The 19,037-nt window shown below is 37.3% G+C and overlaps 2 protein-coding genes across 2 annotated transcripts; both read right to left on the bottom strand.

The window, feature by feature from the left end:
• Positions 1–736: 736 nt before the first annotated feature.
• Positions 737–7,926, bottom strand: LOC140007837 (uncharacterized). Its single transcript, XM_072051275.1, has 17 exons — positions 7,707–7,926; positions 7,565–7,628; positions 6,887–6,995; positions 6,481–6,543; positions 6,200–6,297; positions 5,249–5,315; positions 5,076–5,147; positions 4,846–5,007; positions 4,101–4,174; positions 3,928–4,025; positions 3,252–3,359; positions 2,769–2,866; positions 2,388–2,525; positions 2,065–2,112; positions 1,815–1,929; positions 1,336–1,436; positions 737–1,083 (listed from the first exon to the last, which is right to left on the bottom strand). Exons 1-17 carry the CDS (start codon positions 7,774–7,776, stop codon positions 997–999), a joined length of 1,572 nt encoding a protein of 523 aa, XP_071907376.1. The 5' UTR covers positions 7,777–7,926; the 3' UTR covers positions 737–996.
• Positions 7,927–11,294: 3,368 nt separating this feature from the next.
• Positions 11,295–14,246, bottom strand: LOC113688903 (protein CUP-SHAPED COTYLEDON 2). Its single transcript, XM_027206725.2, has 3 exons — positions 13,366–14,246; positions 12,987–13,270; positions 11,295–12,240 (listed from the first exon to the last, which is right to left on the bottom strand). Exons 1-3 carry the CDS (start codon positions 13,544–13,546, stop codon positions 11,629–11,631), a joined length of 1,077 nt encoding a protein of 358 aa, XP_027062526.2. The 5' UTR covers positions 13,547–14,246; the 3' UTR covers positions 11,295–11,628.
• Positions 14,247–19,037: the final 4,791 nt, after the last annotated feature.

The following is a 19,037-nucleotide window of genomic DNA, read 5'->3' as shown; positions in this document are numbered from 1 at the left end:
TACAGTCACCAAATATATAATAGGTCATTGTTTATTTGGTATTCACTAAATAGAAAATAACTCACTATGATTACTTGATGATAGACGATTGATACTAATGCATCATGTGATATGATATACCTAATACGATTTCAATTGATTAACATCAGTATATCATGTGATATAATACACCCGCTTCCTTGTCGGGCTATAAATATTAGTACTGCTATCGCCAAATTATGATAGTGGGCTACCCTTTTAAATTAAATGAAGAGAAAAATGAAATTTGAAAATTATTCTATACCGGAGTCAGTTATTAGATTTTCATATTTTGTTTGCTATTTTCTTTTGGTAATTAAACTTAATTGACGTAAAAAAATTAATTGGAGTAATTTTCGCCAAATGTAATTGACTGTTACAAGCCCCAACTCAAAAGAGAGAAGTTTTTTCATTTTTCTTCTGTAACCATACAAGTCTATAAATCTTCAGCAATTTCTAGCGCGCATGGAAGCCCGAGCTAAATGAGAACGGCCCTTGTTATGGCCCTGAGAATATTACAGAGGCATCCTAAGCATCGCGTTCCACCGAAGCTGCAATTGAGACGTCCATCCCACAATGTCATGCCAAGCTGGTCTGCGGTTTCAGCAACTCGAGAGAAAATGGAAGATTTCATAACAACTACAATTCACCAATCAAATGGAGATGAAAAGGGCAAAAACAGAATCCTAAAGAGGACTTTAGCATTATACGCAAAATCTTCAACCAACACTGTCCTGATGCCATAATCCAAGAAGAAACTTAATCTTTCCAAGTGTTTCACGTATTCTCACACTTTGGCTCATAGTAACTGTTGTACAGAAAGTGTTTACAGCTGATATACATGCAGCACTCAATCCGATTTTATGCAACCAAAAGTTAGCATTGTCAGTTTCTCCAAGTAACTTTTTGCTGTGGTTATCAGTTTACAGGATAGTTTGAAAGTCTCTGCTGTTGGAGTCTTTCATAAGCAGTTCTCATCTAAAATCTCTCAGCTGTCATCACCACTGGTTGAGCTTCAGTGCGGGTTCTTACCAGGTAAGGGCCCCTTCTGATGGCTTCCTGTAGCTGTAGACATAATCAAATTATAAAGTTAACCAATAAGTTTCTTCCGTCAGCGAGCAGGCAAACTGTGAATTAAAAACCCAACCACACTCGTTCCAATTTAAGAGAAAGCTACACTAAATCAATTGCTTCTAGCATTAGAGATCGGCTTTAAAGAGAAAAGAAAGGAAATTGACCATTTTAGTAGCTAAAGTGGCAATGTCTAGCTGCCAAAATCAAATGAAAAGAATAAGAATAGACAACACACATACGCACCTTGGCAGCTATGTCAGCCAAAGCAGGATCACTGATTAGTTTACTTGACGAAGTTAATGCCCTGTAGATTGCCTGGCAACACTTATGCCTAAGTTCCATACCTGAAAATTTGTCAATTTTGTGAAAATAAGAAGCCACATGAGCCTCTTCTGATTTCCAATGTAATTCATAGTAGATAATATGGCAAATCATATTGTAGCTTCATATTTGCTGAAGATACATTTGCCTAAATAGTTACAGAAGATATTAGAACTAGAATAGCAAAAGATGGACCCAACGAAAGATGGAAGAAGAGCAACAGTTCATTTCACAGAAATCATTTATATGGGTCAAAGACTAAAAATTCATAATACCTACAGTTTTTGCTGAGACATGACAAATGACAATATGCTAATAAGAACAAAAATACCAGTAACAAACAGTTAAATTGATGAAACAAACAGTGGGTATCAAATATCAGGAGCACAGCAAGTGCAAACCTATCTTTTTGGTCTCTGTATATGTGTCAATCACTACATTAATGATCTCTTGTCTTGAGATTATCTCCAGCAAGCACCAAGGTCGAGCCACCAAAGCTATTATCAATCTGTAGCCCTGTAACAGAAGGAAAGATCAACCACCTCTTATAACAGGGACAAAATCTGACAGGGATTATGATCTGCTAAATGATTTTTGTCAAATTGCACTAGAGATTATAAAGCTTTGCATTATGTGCAAATATTTTCTCACCGCCAGACGTAAATCTGAATCCTGTTGGAGTATTGATTGGAGAAGGCCCTGCAAGATGCAATAATAAAAAATTCAAGCATTATACATGGAAGAGCATGCATATAAAACAAGCTCAAGCTCAGTGAAAAGCTCAGGTAAGACCATTAAATAAAAACAAAAATTTCAAGCTTACTAACTAGCTTCCATAACTCATATTCCTTATCTATTTTTGTGTTCTTTCAAACCCCATGTCCAAATGAGAGTAATGGTTAAACTTATCAAACAGCAGCAACGAAAAACAGGAAAAAAATCTATAGAGAGAGGAAGGATCATGTTCAACTTACTGATGGTGTAAGTTTTGAAGTCCTAGATGCCATCTCATAGATTAAGCGTTGAAGGTTTTCTTCTGCACCACCAGTGAGAATCACATCATTTTCAGACCGAGGTTCTCCAGCAATGGTCGCCAGTGCATGCAAAGCAGCCTATTTTTTGTTATCAAGCAATAACCAAAAAATAAAAAATGAAATGATGCATTACACACAACAATTTAAGCAGACAGGCCTAGTCAATATATAAACTCAACATAGTTTTTGAGTTGTCTTTTCATCTAGAGAATCTACAAACTTAAAAACAGCTCAATAGAATTTACAAACATGATAAATAGCTTTGATGTGTGTATTGAAGCATGATAAATACCAACGCTAGGCAGTGAAGCATACTCTTACCAGTTGTTTATTATGCTGTTGCCGGTCAAAGGCAGCATCAATAACATGTCTAGCAGCAGGAGGTGAACCTGTAAGGAGCAACACAGCTCCCTGGTTTGCTGCAGCATCCCATTTATGCAAAATAGATAAGAATGAATGGCACTCATGCATGTAAAACAGAACCTGCTTAAAGTGGTATGAGATACATTTGCCTATCAGTCAATGGGTACTGTGTGTTGAGGATGTGAAAAACAATAAAACAGATTTCATTGAGATTATAAAACTGACATAATTTTACTAGAAAAACCAGAGATTCCATTGCTATATAAGACCCAAAATCAAGTTAAAAGTTTTAGGTAGGACAAAAGCAGCCCTTCAGCATCAAGGAAATCATTATCAATAGTGACCTCACTGGCTATATGTAGTTTCTGTTGGATCAAGGCAGAGGTGGTTTGAAAATACGAGGTAGATTTATAAACTCAATGCAATGAATGGCATACTTACATAGCCCAACTTGACCCAAAGCTTCAAGAGCACATTCACATTCATCCGCATCTTGGCTTTCAAGGAAATCAAACCTTCTATCAATAGCCAAGACAACAGCTCTAAAACCTACATTCATGGAAGAGCCCATTAACCTTCTTCAAGAAGAAATTTTATCAATCATATAATCTAGTTCCAACAAATTAATTATGTTTGATAAAACTTGGCATTTCATAGCATGAAAATATCTTTTCTAACCAAACAAACAAACATTCAAACCCCCTAAGTTTGGTTCAGATATCATGTGAAGAAAAGCCGGGAACCATAAAAAGTGTGCAGTAAGATAAAACTAGCTCTAATGAATTAATTATCTTCATTAATAAAACTTGGTAATGCATAGCACAAAAACGTCTTTGCTAACCAAACAAACATTTCAAACCTCCTAAGTTTGATTAAGATACCAATGTGTGGAAGACCAATAAACCATAAAAGTGATGCTAAAGGGTTGAAGCTGGAACAGAACCAACTAGCATGAAAGAAATTCACGATATATTGGTGATATAGAAACAGCTCTGAACATCTGCATTTTTGTGTGTTTTGTGTATCTCAAAGTCATCAGACACTATGAAAGTAACACAAGAACCCTTGGTGCTTGACAAAGAAAAGAGAAACAAAAAGAATAAGGATAAAAATTTACTTGATTCATCAATGAACCTAACAGCATTCTCCTTTGAAAGCAGTCTTCCAGCTATCATCATTGCTCTTGATCTTAAAATTGATTCAGCAGATGCATTTCTGTAAACATAGGTGCTCAAATTAACAACAGGAAGGGTTCTTAATAAAATAAGCAAATACATTTATGCTACAAACCCGATTATCGAACTCATCAATTGAAGAAGCATGGTTCTTGACAAGAATTCTGTACTATGCTGAACTTCTGCTAACTTCAGTTTCCGAGCACATACAACGTCCAAAATAGAAAAAACATGCAGACAAAGGATATAGATGAGAGTCAATAGGCAAAGAGCATCAATCACATCTAATTCAATAGAAGAGTCAAAAATTACTTCTTATCGATTTCAATAACATTAAACCTGAGTAAAAAGCACCTTGAACAGGGAAAATCCAAAGACAATTTGTTCTGTTATTGATTAGAGGTTCACTGTAGGCATTGTATAAAAATGATTGCAAACAATAAGTGATCATCTCTGAATGGGTTGGACACTCAAAAGAATCATAATTCATAGAGTGAAGTGGTCAAACAAGTAACCATGATACGGGATTTGTCAACTCATATCTTATACACCAGAAAAAAAACATGAGTTTACTTCGTTCTCTATTTTTGTAATGTATCTAGTATAACAACACCATAGCCAAGATATTCTCTAAAAAGCTTATATCCCGAAATCATCCTTTGACATATTTGAGCTATCATGTTCTAAGTTTCACAATAATTTGAGGCATCCTAGTTTCCAACATGCTAGACAGCAATTTTATGGAGCTATTCAACCTTTGATGTTTATAATACCATACAAACAGCCCATAGAAAATCTAAAAACAAACAAAGGATGCAGCGGAGTCAGTAGCATTATGGAAGATAAGCTTAGTCACAAACCTCGTATAGGAGTTCCAACACAGTCAACGTAACAAGAGTGTCATTTGTGTTACTAACTTCTCTCTCCAATAGACTAAGAAGTTTGGAGCTGTAGACTAGAGATGCAACTGAGCTGGAAATAGAGAAAAGCTTCACTATCAACGCCAGCACTCGAACTCTTCCCTGAAGACCAAGTTATTAGCAATTTAAAAGTAACAATAAAGGGTCAAACAAAGGTTTGCCAATTATACCAGTGATGAACATTTCCCAGCCAAGTTTCCAAGCTGTGTTGGTCCACTAATATTTGCTGGAAAAATGATAGCCTACAAAGGTTGTAGAACAAATTATCAGTTCTAAAAATGTAGATTACATTTGCAGCAGGTACTTGAATTTGGGACCAGACAAGTTTGAGCCAAGCACATACCAGGCCGTTTGGAGAACCAGCCAAATTCTTAATGGCATCCATTGACACAGTTGCAACTTGTTCATCACTAAAGGGACAAGTATGTGTGAAACTCACATATGCATGTCAAGAACATATATGATTGTTGGTTTTTTTTTTGGGTGTTTTTGTTGGTTTGTTTGGGGGGGGGGGGGGGGGGAAGAGGGAGACAGCTGGTTGGAGATTGGAGGACTCAAGCAGTACTAGTACTTAGTAGCTATTCCAGGTATCATAGAAGCCCTAGAAAATTTGTAGGACAATCCAAAAAGGATGATATTGAATAGTAATCAGCACAAGCAGGACACAAGAATTACTAACAAAACACGTTACGTCCCTCGCGCTATATCATAAGCAGCATCCAAGGATCTTGCATGAGAAACACTCCCTTCTCGCACCTTTCCTAGAGTTAGACAAATCCACATCCTCACCAAACTACCCATCACTTCTAGCTGCTTGTTCCAAATTATGTAACCTAACCTTCTCTTTCAGCCAAAAATTATGGTCGTTTCCAATTGACTAACAACAAAGAGACGGCCAATGGTCCATCTTCTACTATACTATGTGATCCTGTAATGATGTCCATTTTAACTGTTCATCTAATTAATTTTCTTCTGCGGTAAAATGTCCATATGTGAGACCTCCTTTTGTCATTTTAGGACATCAACTACACTTTCTGACCCAACTATTTCTCAACCAGGCTGACATGTAAGTTAATCACTTAAGGGGCCCTAAAAGGTTATTCTTTAGCTTATAATACACCTGGCAAATAATTGTTTCCCCTTCTTCCACTTCTTAACCAATTAATTCAGCTGAGGTACCATCTCCTGACTGTACATTTGTTTTCAATCCAGAAGGAGAAAGAGATATAGAAATGAAAGTTTGTCAGACAGAATTAGCATATCTAAAAGTGAGAAATACAAAAATTCAGCTTACCCATCAATTACGCAATTTAACAAAAGTGGGTACACACCATATTGATGAATTAGATGTACAGATGTACTGTCATCAATGTTCTCCAAAAGGCAAGACACCTGAATGCATTGCCAAGTTCATAAATGGCATTACATTTATAAAATGGCAAAACATAAAGAAAGCGGACAGAAGACAAGCAAAAATTAAAATGGCAATATATTAGTCAATAGTGAAATGTGTATAACTGATATCATAAACTTCAAAGTTTAGCCATAAGGTTGTGTATGATGATATGAACTTACTGTTTCACAAGCTAAATATCTGACTTTTTGAGAATCTGCCCCCAAACCAACTACAACAAATGGCTGGAAAAGAAGCAAGCAATGGTGAGAAAAAAAACAAAAGACAAATGGTAATTTATTCTAAGATTAGGAATAAACATGCTGATGAACAGGTTAACCTCAATGAATGCAGCATATGCAATTTACCAATAGATGCACATTCAGATTCTCAACTCAGAAAAATTATCATAACCAATACAAATGAAACCAAAATACAGGAGTACAGCAAACTGTAAAGGTTGTCTAACAGAAGCTACAAAAAGTTGCCATTCAACTTAACCAGTTTCCATCAATAACTATTGAATCCTGTTCCACGGTATGAAAGATGAAAGGATGGCTCATTTGCACAAAAGTATGGCTAACATACCATGAAATGTGGGATAAGGGATGCTCCGTACTTTGTTTTGAAAATTCTTTCCAAGCTATCAACCAATGCATTTTCCAGTCCTGGATAATCTGCTTTTGTTTGTAAAGCACTGCCAAAATATAAAGGTAACGTCAATTTACAAGACCATAAGCCTTTGTCCCACATGCACCTCGCTTTCCACAAGCACAGATATTAGCTGATCCAGAGGCATATAAGCCTTTGTCTTCCTTTTTATTTCAACTGAAAAAGGAAAAGGCCGCTAGCAACATCTGCAGACAACTATGGTAGGAAGAGAAACCATGCTACTCAGATCCTTGAATTACAGCTCCACCAGATAGGAGCATTTTCGAGATTGATTTGTCAAATAATCAAATAAAGCCCGACGTTTTTCTGTCCATTGACCATTTAAACTGAGCAAAAGCATTCAAATTTGCATATATATAAATCAAGCTACTCAAGCTTGAGTAAACAAAGATTCGTTTGAGCCCAACTCGAATAATAATCAACCCGACCTTGAAATACCAACAACTAAAATAAAAGTAAAACATCAATATGTTCGGCTCAACTAGGCTCGTTTATGCCCATGGAGGTAGCGTACACTTGAATAATAAAGTGTTCAAAACTATATACAAAAAAAAAAAAAGGTAGAAAAGTAAAGGGTTTTGGGTGGTTGGTTACTTGATAATGGCGGGGAGAGGGAAGCGATTGAGAAATTCTTGTGCTGAAGCGTCGGACTGAGTTCCTGAAATTTAAGATACAAAAAGTATATGAAAATACGATTAATATCATTTGTTATTTAATATGCTAATGGAGTAGTTACCGGGATGACTAGCGAAGTCGGTGGCGGCCGCCAGTAACAGGGCCGGATCAACCGAGTACTCTTCCTCCATTGCTAATACTCCCTGTATCACTTGAGAGTTGATAATTTACTTGGCCAAAATTCTGGAGTCAGTTCTAAGCTTTTCCTTTTCTTTTTCTTTCTTCTTTTCAGCAGTAAGACAGGGTGATGAGAAAGGCTTGATGGACTAGTGCCCAAGAAAGATCCGATCCGACAGAAAGTAATTGGAGCTCCATTTTCCATTTTATTTGTTATTCAAATCCTGTTCTCTTTTTTTTTTTTGTTTTTCCTTTTGGAAAATTTGATTCTCTTAATTAATTTTCGTTCAAGTGAGTAATTTTTAAGAAGATTTTCGAGAGTAAAACCGAATATATGATGTAATTTTAAGGAAATTAATAATGTTATAGAACCGGAAATAGAAATTAAAGTTTACTTCATTCCAAAATTGAAAGAAAAGCAAATTGAAACGATAATTCAATTCAATTCAATTATTATTTGAATAAATCCTTTTAATGTTGTAGAGAAAACTTATTTTAGAAAAACTAGCCAAAATATGTTGCCTTCTTTTTTCCCTCCTTGATTATAATTTTTTTAAAATCCTAACAATTTAACTAGGACCTTGTCCTTTTTAATACAAATAAAGGCGAGGAAACTCAAATTTCAATATCCAAGTCACTATTTTGTATCCTTTAACTAACATAAAATAACTAAAGTATAGCCTTGGTTAGATTGCTGTTTTCTACAGAAAAATTTTTACATTTTTTTTAAGGATAAACACATTTTTCAATCAATTTTTTTATCACACAAATATTAAATTACTATAATATATTTTTTGCAAAAACTCCTAAAAATAACAATCCAAAAGGCCTAAAAATTCCTGACCCATCAAAGAAATCTCAAATATAATAAGGAAGTTAATTAGTAGAGCAACAATTTTGTGTTCTTTTCTTTTTTTTGTCAAGTAGCCTAAAAAAATGCAATGTGCTGCATGATACTTCCCAACCGAACACCTGTCCAACAATGAGAATCATTCTGCGCCACGTCACATCCGCTTCAGACCATCTTCGAGTACACACCTAAACTAAATCCAAAATTGTCAGGGCCGAAAAAAAAAATTTTTAGAACTAACTAGTTTACGGATGCTGTCGTTTGCTGCGGCGTTTGGGCCTGCTCTCATGATTTCAATTCTTACAATCAGAGTCCAAGACATACTTGAACAAATCTGGTACATGGCGTGCGATGCCTTTTCTGCGCTTATGACGAATGATACCCCAACTGCTGACTGGTCCAAACTGTAGATCCACCCCATAAGTGGTGCGTTAGTGATTACCTTACCCTTTTATTAACAGAAAATGAGGCCCAATTTAACTAAGATTCAACCCAACTTGCTGGACCACCCTCATCATTACAATGGCCCACTATAATGTGTCCACACATACATTGTTATTGCCACGTGACTTGTAAGACTTCGAACATGCCATAAAATTTTTGATTATAATAACTATAGTGAGAACATATACGCTTAGTACGACTAGTACGTTTGGACAAAAAATTCAGATTCACTTATCGTTTCTACCAAAATATATATATGTATATATATATATACGCTTAGTATGATTGAATACATGTTAAATATGTAAAATTTAATATTTAAATTCAGATTAATCATAATGCAAATTTTTTGATATAAAAAAGATAAATATTAATTTTTTTTCTATGAAAAATACCGTGGTTAGATTTGATCCATATAGTTAGCATTGAGATATACAAAATTATCTTCCTCTTCTTAGGTACAGTTGTGTAGCTATCAATAATCTATTTTTTTTTAAATGTATTGATATTGTGGGAGATTTTTACTTCAATCAATTGGGCATGGTTTCATCAAAACTACAAGAAGTCAGTTAGGGTTAAAAAGAGTTAGACCGAGGAGGTTTTGATTTAGTGGTTAAAGTTGAAATCTCAATAATCAAAGGTCTTGGATTCTAATACCTCTATCCCTTTCCCTACTAGAATTTTTTGTTTTTAAGAATTGATTCTTAATCTGCTATAAATTTTTTATAAAAAAAAAAAAAAAAAAGTCGTATACTTAATCTGCCATCGTTTATAGTATTCATCATTGAACTACGTTTCTTAAATTAGATGATGTTGTAAAGATAGCTCATGATAGATAGCACGTATAACTCCTAAAAATAAGTGATAAATTATTCACTTATCACTTAATATGATGTACACTCAAATGTATTATTATATTTAGTATTTAATAATTCAACGGTTTAATGGATTCATACTTCAGTTTTATCAAATGCAACCTTAGTCACACTCCTCCTCAATGCCGCTGCAACAAAGATGATGATTTTGATGTATCAGACAAGGGTTTGATCTAAAAAGACTACGTGCTTCTTTGTTCATTTTCATCCCATTGCCACAAATAACTCAGCCAAGCTAGCGGAGCAACTTCATCCATCGTCCAGAACTCCGCGTCAAATTTTCCCAAAAGGGCTTCAGTCTTGGAAAGTGATCTGTTATAGAATAAGACTTAGCGGTCGGGCTTTTGCTGAAATTATTGCAACAAGATTCCAAAAGCAAGGACACATCCCATAGGCCTTGATCAGTTAGCCTCTCTTGAGTTGCTTTGGCTATGTATTCTTTGGCATTGCATGCTGATACAACAACTAATCATTAAAAGGCATGCGCTGCAAAATCTTAAAGATCAAAGCGGGGACATTTAAGAAAACGACTCCTCCTCAATCCCCCAGCCCACCCCGCCTAGGAGTTACAACTTTGATGATGCAGAATAATGATCTCTCAACCCCCTGGGAACATCTTCACAACCCCCACACCACAAACTGCACGTGTGCATGCATCAAATGATCAGAACGTTTGCATTAAGCAGCTGGAAGAAACCTGAAGGTGCAAAGAGACAAGGATGGAAAGAAAGAAAAAAGGGTTGAGGAAAATCCAACTCCTGAATGCTGATCGACTTTTAACATCCGTACTTCCTTTATATACATATATATATATGAAGAAAAAAAAAAAAAGCTAACTAGCATAATATACCACTCACAGTGCAATAATGCATTTGCAATCAGTACCTGAACGGAACCATTGAATTTCTAAAGAGTACGGATACAAAGCAAGATAGCAACCACATGATCCCATGGCGAAGCAATTAATAATTATACTCCTCTCCTATATATATATTTATTTATTTATTTATCAACAATGATACATTTGTATAACTTATTCTATTTTAATTTAGATGAGAGGGAAAGCCTAAGAAGACTGTAATAGAGAACTAGTGAATATATAAATTTAACTAAATCAAAAGAGTGTTCTGACATAAATTTTTTTTATTGCAAGTGAGATTCAAATCATCACCTACGATCTAAGAAGGTAAGAAGGGAATTAAATCCCTGATGACCACTGAGCCATTGGCCAGTGGTTATATATATATATATATATATATGTATAGATGAATTTTTAATAACAACAACATGCTACTCCATGCTACTGAGAAAGGAACGTCATATTACGGACTGATAAAGCTGCACCACGTACAACCTACTACATTCCAAACATTTAATACTAGAGAACAACATTCGAATAATTACTGGCATATTTATCACCTAGGAGGAAATAGAGTAGTAACATGCGAAAATGCTACTACTAAGTACTAATAAAGCAGCTCCATACCAGGACAACTAGGGCTGCATCAGGATTCAGGTACCACGACCTAATACGGGACATTAATTATTATAATCCTAAAGCAACAATATTACTACAATTACCGAGATAAGTTTCTCCTATGAGAGAGAACTGACATTACATTACAGAGATATTATTCTCTGATTAGATTAGCAAATACTAGATTAATCTCAAGCCTCAAAGGAGAGGTCTAGGTGATTCAGAAGCTCCACAAGCAATCAAGCTCAGCTGGCCCCACTTTCTGATTATCCGGCGCAGACCAGTTGGTGACAGAGCCATAATGAATTCCATTAGCATCGCTGCCGTTAATGGGCTGAGGTGGTGGTGCAGCAGCCGCAGCCGTGGGGAAGAAGAAAGGGCAGTGTAGGTTCTCCTGCAAGGACCTCAAGTTAGGAAAAGCAGACAGGCCAGCATTAGTCCTTGGGAAACGGGCTCCAGACGATGGTGATGGATCAAATAGAGAAGACAGCAATGTCGCCGCGGGAGCTGGCGGCGGCAATGGCGGTGGAGGCAGCTCAAACACAGAATTATGGTTGAAAGATGCAGCAGCAGAATTGGAGAAACAGGGCACATGCTCTTTTGCGGAGTTGCAATCATACGAGCAGCTCTCATGGTCAGTGGTGGAAGCAGAGGTGGCACTGGTGGCGGTGTAAGTAGAAGAGTCGAGCAGCGGCGGAAGAGAAACTGAAGATGGAGAGCTAGCTTCAGGGTAAAGGTTGATTCCAGGGGCCAACCTCTTCTTGCCTCCGCCGGAGCCGGGGCCGGTTCCGGCACCACATTTTTGAAACACCCTTGAAATCACCCACTCATCCTAGAATATTATCAGGAAAAGGTCAAAATGAGTGCGACAAATTTCATGGTCACCTTTTTGTGACAAATTCTGTAGCTCTAAGGTAACATCAAACCATGAAAATGAGGTAGATTCATGATTGCATGCAAATCAAAAGAGCACACCTTTTCTGTGACATTATCGAAAAAGTTGCGAAATGTGACAAATCCAAGAATTGACAATTACCCAGAAAGCAACATCACATAATTCCAACTCCAGAATCGACAGTAATTTTCTATTAATTATCTGTCTCTCTCTATCCATCTCATTTCTGATGTTGTCCTTGCAGCAACTGCTTTTGCATGCGAGTTAGCATTAAAAGGGTTAATGATCCATCACTGTAGGCATTCAACGTTGAGCATTCCTCAAGAATCATAAAATTTAATGCGTGGACAAGAATGTACTTTGCTTTAGCAGATGACTTTTTGCTTTAAATATAAATTCGAATTGGATCAGTGTAACCTAGCATGGATAAACTTGAACTAGAAGAAGTACGCGTAGAGAAATATGCGTAGAAATGGTCCATGTAGAACATAGAACAGTACATTTATCTGTAGTATCGATGTAAACAGTTAATCTATGCGAAGGTTATGACTTGGGAATAGAAACCTAGGTCTAGCCTTTACGGCTCTATGCATTTTTTTGGGGTTTCTTACTGAGCAAAATGAACACTGAATTAGCCTAATCATGCACTTGCAAAAAGGGGCGATCTTTGCAATTTTGCTTACCTTGGAACTTCTAGAGAGGTAATGGTAGGCAAATTTGCCTTCAAGCCGATATTCATGCATTACCCAGTTGCTCTTCTCTCCTTTTGGAGCCCTGCCACGGTAGAAAACCAGGGTTTTCTTCATGCCAACAAGGGAGCAAGTCTTGGAGCTGTATATTTCCCTGTCTTTTCCTGTAGCCTTCCAGTAACCAGCCTCTGTTGCCCTGTTAGTCCTCAATCCTGTCGGGTACTTCCTATCCCTCAAGCTGAAAAAGTACCATTCTTTCTCCCCCATCTTGGCTTTCTCTGCACAAAACATTGAAGTTTAGACAAGGCCAAATTCACAAGCTCATATAGGACAAATAATAGGGTAAGTTTGATCTTCGAAAAATTTTAAGTACCAGGAAGCTCCCAGGGCTCGCACTTGTTGAGATCAACTTCAGCAATGGCTTTTCCGGTGAAATTGCTGTCAAGAACCTTTTTCAGAAGGTAGTAAGTTATGAGCTCTTCATCCGTTGGATGAAATCTGAACCCCGGAGGCAAATGTGCATCACTGCTTTCATAGTAGTGGTAGTTTGCCATTGAGCCCAGCACTAGTAGCTAAAACACTAATGGACTACAAGAAGTGTGTGCCTCTAGATGAAATTTCAGGGTTTTGATCAAGAAAACAAGGGGATGCAGAAGACTATAATTTCTCTTAGAAAAGGATACAGCACATTGTGAATTGGAGAGAATGCATGGTGCCGTATTGAGGTGCTCGCTAGGGAACCGAATGGGAGTATTATAAGGGGGAGTTCATGGGGTTTGATGAATCCAGTGACAGGAGAAAAAGGTGAAAGAAATAATAAGGTATGATATGGCTGGAAAAATGCTGGGTGAGCGCGGGGGATGCTTCTGGGCTGTCCTGTTCTGCTTTTTTCTCTGATTACTCTGCAGTCTACTACTGCGACGCTCTCACTCACTCACCAAATACAAATACAAATAGCTAGAGAGAGATGGAAAGATAGTAGTAGGAAATAGAGAGCGATGAGGGGGGAGAATAGGGGAGGGTGATGTATGTTATCTGAAGGAGTGGGCACCGGGCACTGCACTGCAATGGTTCTGTTTTGAGTATGCGTGCGTGCGTGAGGAAGTGTGCAGGTATTCCCTTGTCAGTGAAGAAAATGAAAGGGAGGGAACAGGAAGTAGTTTTAAAGAGAGAGGCTCTCTTTTGGGAGAAAAAAAATGAGAGAGATGGGCGAGGGAGAGAGAGATGATGGAGGGGAGAGAGATTTCACCATGGATCGATAAAGCTGTTCCATATCTCATCTGTCAGCACAGTACAAGATTAAATAAATCGGATGGAAAGAGACAAGGTAAATACGTGCACTTGCCCTTCCCTCTCTTCTTTGTTTTTCTTTTCTGTCCTAAGGTTTCTTTTTCCATCTCCTATCTCCTCATCAGTTACCCAAGCGATTTACTCGTCATCACATGCTTTTGTTGTAGAAACTTTTGGCATGTTTGCTCATAATTTTTGCCGATTTTACTACTGTTTCTAAAGTTTCTACGACATTATTTATTGTACACTTGTTGCCCAAAAATTTAAAGCTAAATTGCCAAAGCCAGAACAAAGATGCATGCAGCCTCTACATTTATAGGCCCATACTTCGTCATGCACTGGCTTTGAATTTGTACAATACTGGGATGATGCGTTAGAAATTAGGCATGTTTCAAGGCCTATTTATGGAACACACATCCCCTAAATAAGTAAACAAAACGATATTATTGTTGATTTTAGCATCTTTTAGAGAATAAATATTTTGTTTCATAAGATTAATGGTCTTCATATCTTATCAAAAACATGAGTACATGTTTGAAACTTTAGTCTAATAGGCTTGACGTTCTGGAGCAGCACCTGAATCATATAACAAGCTTTTATCATGCTGTAATCTATTATTCGTGTGAGTTACTATTTGATGAATAGTAGAGACTGTTCACTGTCGACTGAGACAACAGTTGAGGTATCTTAGGTAGCTTTCATCCCTGGTAGAACTTAAAGATATATTCATTCGAGTGATCAGCTGACCAGCAACATGATGGATTCCTCAAACTTAAACAATTACCTTCAAATCCTGAAACAAAATCTTTTAGCAACCAATACTTCTGTCTCATCAACAACCAAACCTGATTTATTTCTATTATTAACTGCAGCAGTTATGTTCAGTCCCAGTTGCACTCAGCACACACTACCGATGGATGGAGACAAGAAATTTGATTCTGATAAACGGGGAGAAAACGGTAGGAATGGATAGCAGGAGAAAAGCTGATAATAGCAGTTAAAGTTAGGTGTCGACATTTCAAGTTTCAACTCCTAAAAGATATGATCAGATGATCTTAGACGATTGCAATTTTTATGGTGCTGCTCGTGTTGTAACACTATGCATGCTGTAATAGAACTCACGTACTAACATGAAGATAAATGGTTTTGCATGTTTTGAACAGGCAATTTGTAACAACCGTACGAAATTAGACCCTTCTTTTGAGTTCTACAACACGCAAAACTCTAATTAGGTCTTATAGGGTATGAAAACAAACGTGGCTTATGTCCCAAAAAATTTTCTATTATGAGGTCCTCTTTTTGTTTTTTTCAGTTGAAATCCCATGCTAGGACTCCCGCACGACCTCCCCCCCCCCCCCTCTTTAAACAACCAAAAAAAAAAAAAAAGGGAACCAGAGTAGTTGGAATTGGAGAAGTGACATGGGGTGACTTAAAATTAGATTCAACAGAGGAAATGATTTCAATATTTTTGATTTTTCAGGCCATGCATGTATCTCTTCATCAATCCCATCCATCGATCTAAAAAAATGCACACACCACACACACACACACACAGAGAAACACGTCTCCTTCCATTCCATCCATCCATCCATCACAATCAGCAGAAGGGAGATTGATGCTCTTCTAAGATTTTGACGCGTCATGCTCGGATTTTGAGATGCAAAGATATATCTACATAGGCTCCCTACTAACTCTTGCCAGGCTTTACATCAAATCATCATCTCTCATCAATCTGCATGCTGGTGAGCGGCATCCGGTATTAAGTAAGCCCCCCGACCCCGATGGACGGATGAAGTAAAGGAAAGAAAGAAAGAAAGAAAAGATTGCCCTCTTTTACTTTATCTCTCTCTCTCATTAATTCCGTCCATCCTTTCAGCTTGTCAAAGCTCAAGCCATACAGGAGTTACCATAAAAGGCGAAAAAATCTCCCTTGATCTTCTACTATTTCGGGTTCCTCGCAAACTTCTTGGCATTTTCCGGCTTCTACTATTTCAGGGCCCTCGCACACTTGTTGGCATTTTCCAGCGATCCTAGAAGTTTTCTCATTTCCTTCTCCTACCACTAATTGCAATCCGGTTTAATTATTCGTCCGGCTCAGCCGCTCTCATTTCTCGCACTTCTTTTCCACATTCAACAATCCGGGTTTTTGTTGGTTTAATTTCTTGTGTCGACAGAGACACAACTGCCCATGAAAATAGTACCATGATGATAGTAATAATGGAGTGCCAAGGAGGTCATGGTAGGGTTCTGTTCATGGCGTACTTAAAAACAAGTACGTGGGATGTGAAAAGTACTGCTACTACAAAGTTAATGATAAAATTGACAAGCAATAATTAATGTTCTCTTTTTCATGAAAATTCTAATAATGGCCTGCCAATTTTGTTGTTTCCCAGCTTTAAGGCTGCTGCTCAAAAGCCATCCCCATGCGTACGTGCGTCTAGTGTTGCAGCCTGAAAAAAGAAAAAAGATGATCCAAACTTGGATGGTTGATGGTTAACATAATCGAAGGCAGCAATACTCAAGAAACCCTAGCACTACTACATTGGAACCTTGTTTATGTATCGTAGCAGCATTCAAAATTTGCATCAAATCCATCGCCTATTACTGCTAGAAATTCTTCTTGCCCCGCGGCATGTTATAAGGTTAGCAAACCGGCCGGTTTGACAAATGAAAAACTGCACCTGAAGCTTTTTGCTGTTTTTCATTCCCACACTACTGTTTTTTTATTCCGAGTTGGCATTATTATTTCTGTGTCCTTTTCTAGTTGTTCTGGCCTGAATAGGTAGCAGTTGACTTTTGAAGTCATAGTAAAAAAGAAAAAAAAAAAGTAGTATATATAAAAGTTCACTAGGAATGCAGAGTTGGTAGAATTATTTATATTTTAGTTTTTGGTATTTTGGGCGTATCGTCAATAAATGAAGGAGTGGTCTCAATTATTCAATTTATATATATTCAGAATTTCAGACTCTCAGAGAAGAGAACAGGTATCACCGTGTGGATCGCAGATGACGACAATCTGAAGTCAGCCGCCGCCCTCCACCCTACGGCGCTTTATAGCACCTGGCCCCACTATTATTTTGCCTTAGCGTGAGCACTTGGATAACCCCGTTCGGGTTCCGCCGGGGAGAGAAGCATTAAATGCTCCCCCACCCTCCCCAAAAAAATCGTTGATCATTGGCAGCACCCTCTGGACGATTTGAGCCGTTCGATTTTCATGCCGAATTTTATCCGGTGTATCCTATGGTTGTCTGGGTTGTTGCATGTTTGGTCACGAGGACGTGCCAATACGCCAAAAATAGCTCGTCTAAGAACTCAATAGGATGCAGGCTTTCCCTACAACGAACCGTTTAAAGATGTGCAAGTGTCAGCTAAGGACTTGTGTTTGCACTTGTGCTGTACAAAAATTTCTTTTCTTTCTTTTTTTTAAAAAAAAAAAAAAAAGTTGTTTTGGCGTAGAGATTCACATCGTCCCAAGGGTAGGACACCGGTGCACCCAATCGCGCTTTTAATTGACAGAGAAGAGAAGAGAAGAGGAGAATTGAGAGTCGAGTGCCTCTGGCATGAGCATCATGTCCTTATCATCAATCTCTCTACAGCTATAAATAAGTTTAATTAAATTGAATATTCTAATATTTAAATCCATTTCATTATTTTGTCAATTTTGAAATTGAACTGTCGAATTGAATTCAAATTAGCATTTTTTATTGAATGAAACTCGAGTTGAACTCAAGTACCTTCAGTTTTTGTTTTACAAATTTCAATTTTATACCATTCAAGTCGGGTTTAAGTCTAATTTGAAAATTTATTGAACACGAAATGATATTTTACCTTTGTTTGATTGATTAACGGACCAAATTTAAAACAAACTCTTATTGAATTAAATTCAATTCGAGTATCAAGTAACTTAGTTTGCTTTTTAATCCTAACGATCTTCCGTACCTAAAGAAGTTGATAATGATGCTAAACTTTTCCTTTTCCCCTTCTGCCGGTGACATTTAAAAAGGGGAAAACAAAAAAAGTCTTTGCCATGACGTTGGCTAAGAATTGTTATCAATCCTTGCATAGATTCCACTGTTTCCAGCCCGAAATAAAGCTACCGTTAGGAGTCGGTTCCAGAATTTGACATTTTTGGTATGTGAACAAGCTATGCTAAAAAATTCAAAATCCAAACTTTTTGGACTCCTGCCCCGATAGGTTGCTCGGGTGGTCGTGTAGCCCTTATTAGGATGAGACGGCCTGGATTCGATTCCGAACTCAGCAATCCGGCGTAATTTCTTGAGGATTGATGGGCCCGCTCTCCTCTAGTCGGGGTCTAGGCTCGGACACCTCCAACTGAAAAAAAAAAAAAAAAAAGACTTTTTGAACTCCCACCGGCGTGCCAAAATGTGGTCACTTAAGCTTCTCTCTAGCAAAAGCTGCAGACAACATTCTCAAATAACGAAGTTAGTTCGTAAGAGGATAACACTTTTGATCTTTTTTTTTTTTCCCCCAATTTAGAGGAGACATAACGCTTGATTCAACTGAAAAAAAAAAACTGGTTTTTAGATTAGGAAGTAGGAATTTGATGTTTTTAGATTAGTGATTGCGCTATACTTTGATTAATAGATTCAAAATGGCAATTTTTGGGTGTAGGGGAAAATGTAGAGGATAAATTGTATGACCCAAAAGGTTTTATTATTATTGTTACTGTGAAATGTTCCAAAATCTCAATCTAAAAATTTACCCTTGTAGTGGGCTCATGTAAGCAAAATGAAT

The sequence above is a fragment of the Coffea arabica genome, chromosome 5c (assembly GCF_036785885.1).
Source record: "Coffea arabica cultivar ET-39 chromosome 5c, Coffea Arabica ET-39 HiFi, whole genome shotgun sequence".
NCBI lineage: Eukaryota > Viridiplantae > Streptophyta > Magnoliopsida > Gentianales > Rubiaceae > Coffea > Coffea arabica.
The sequence above is the reverse complement of the archived record's forward strand: the minus strand, read 5'-3'. Positions and strand labels throughout refer to the sequence as shown.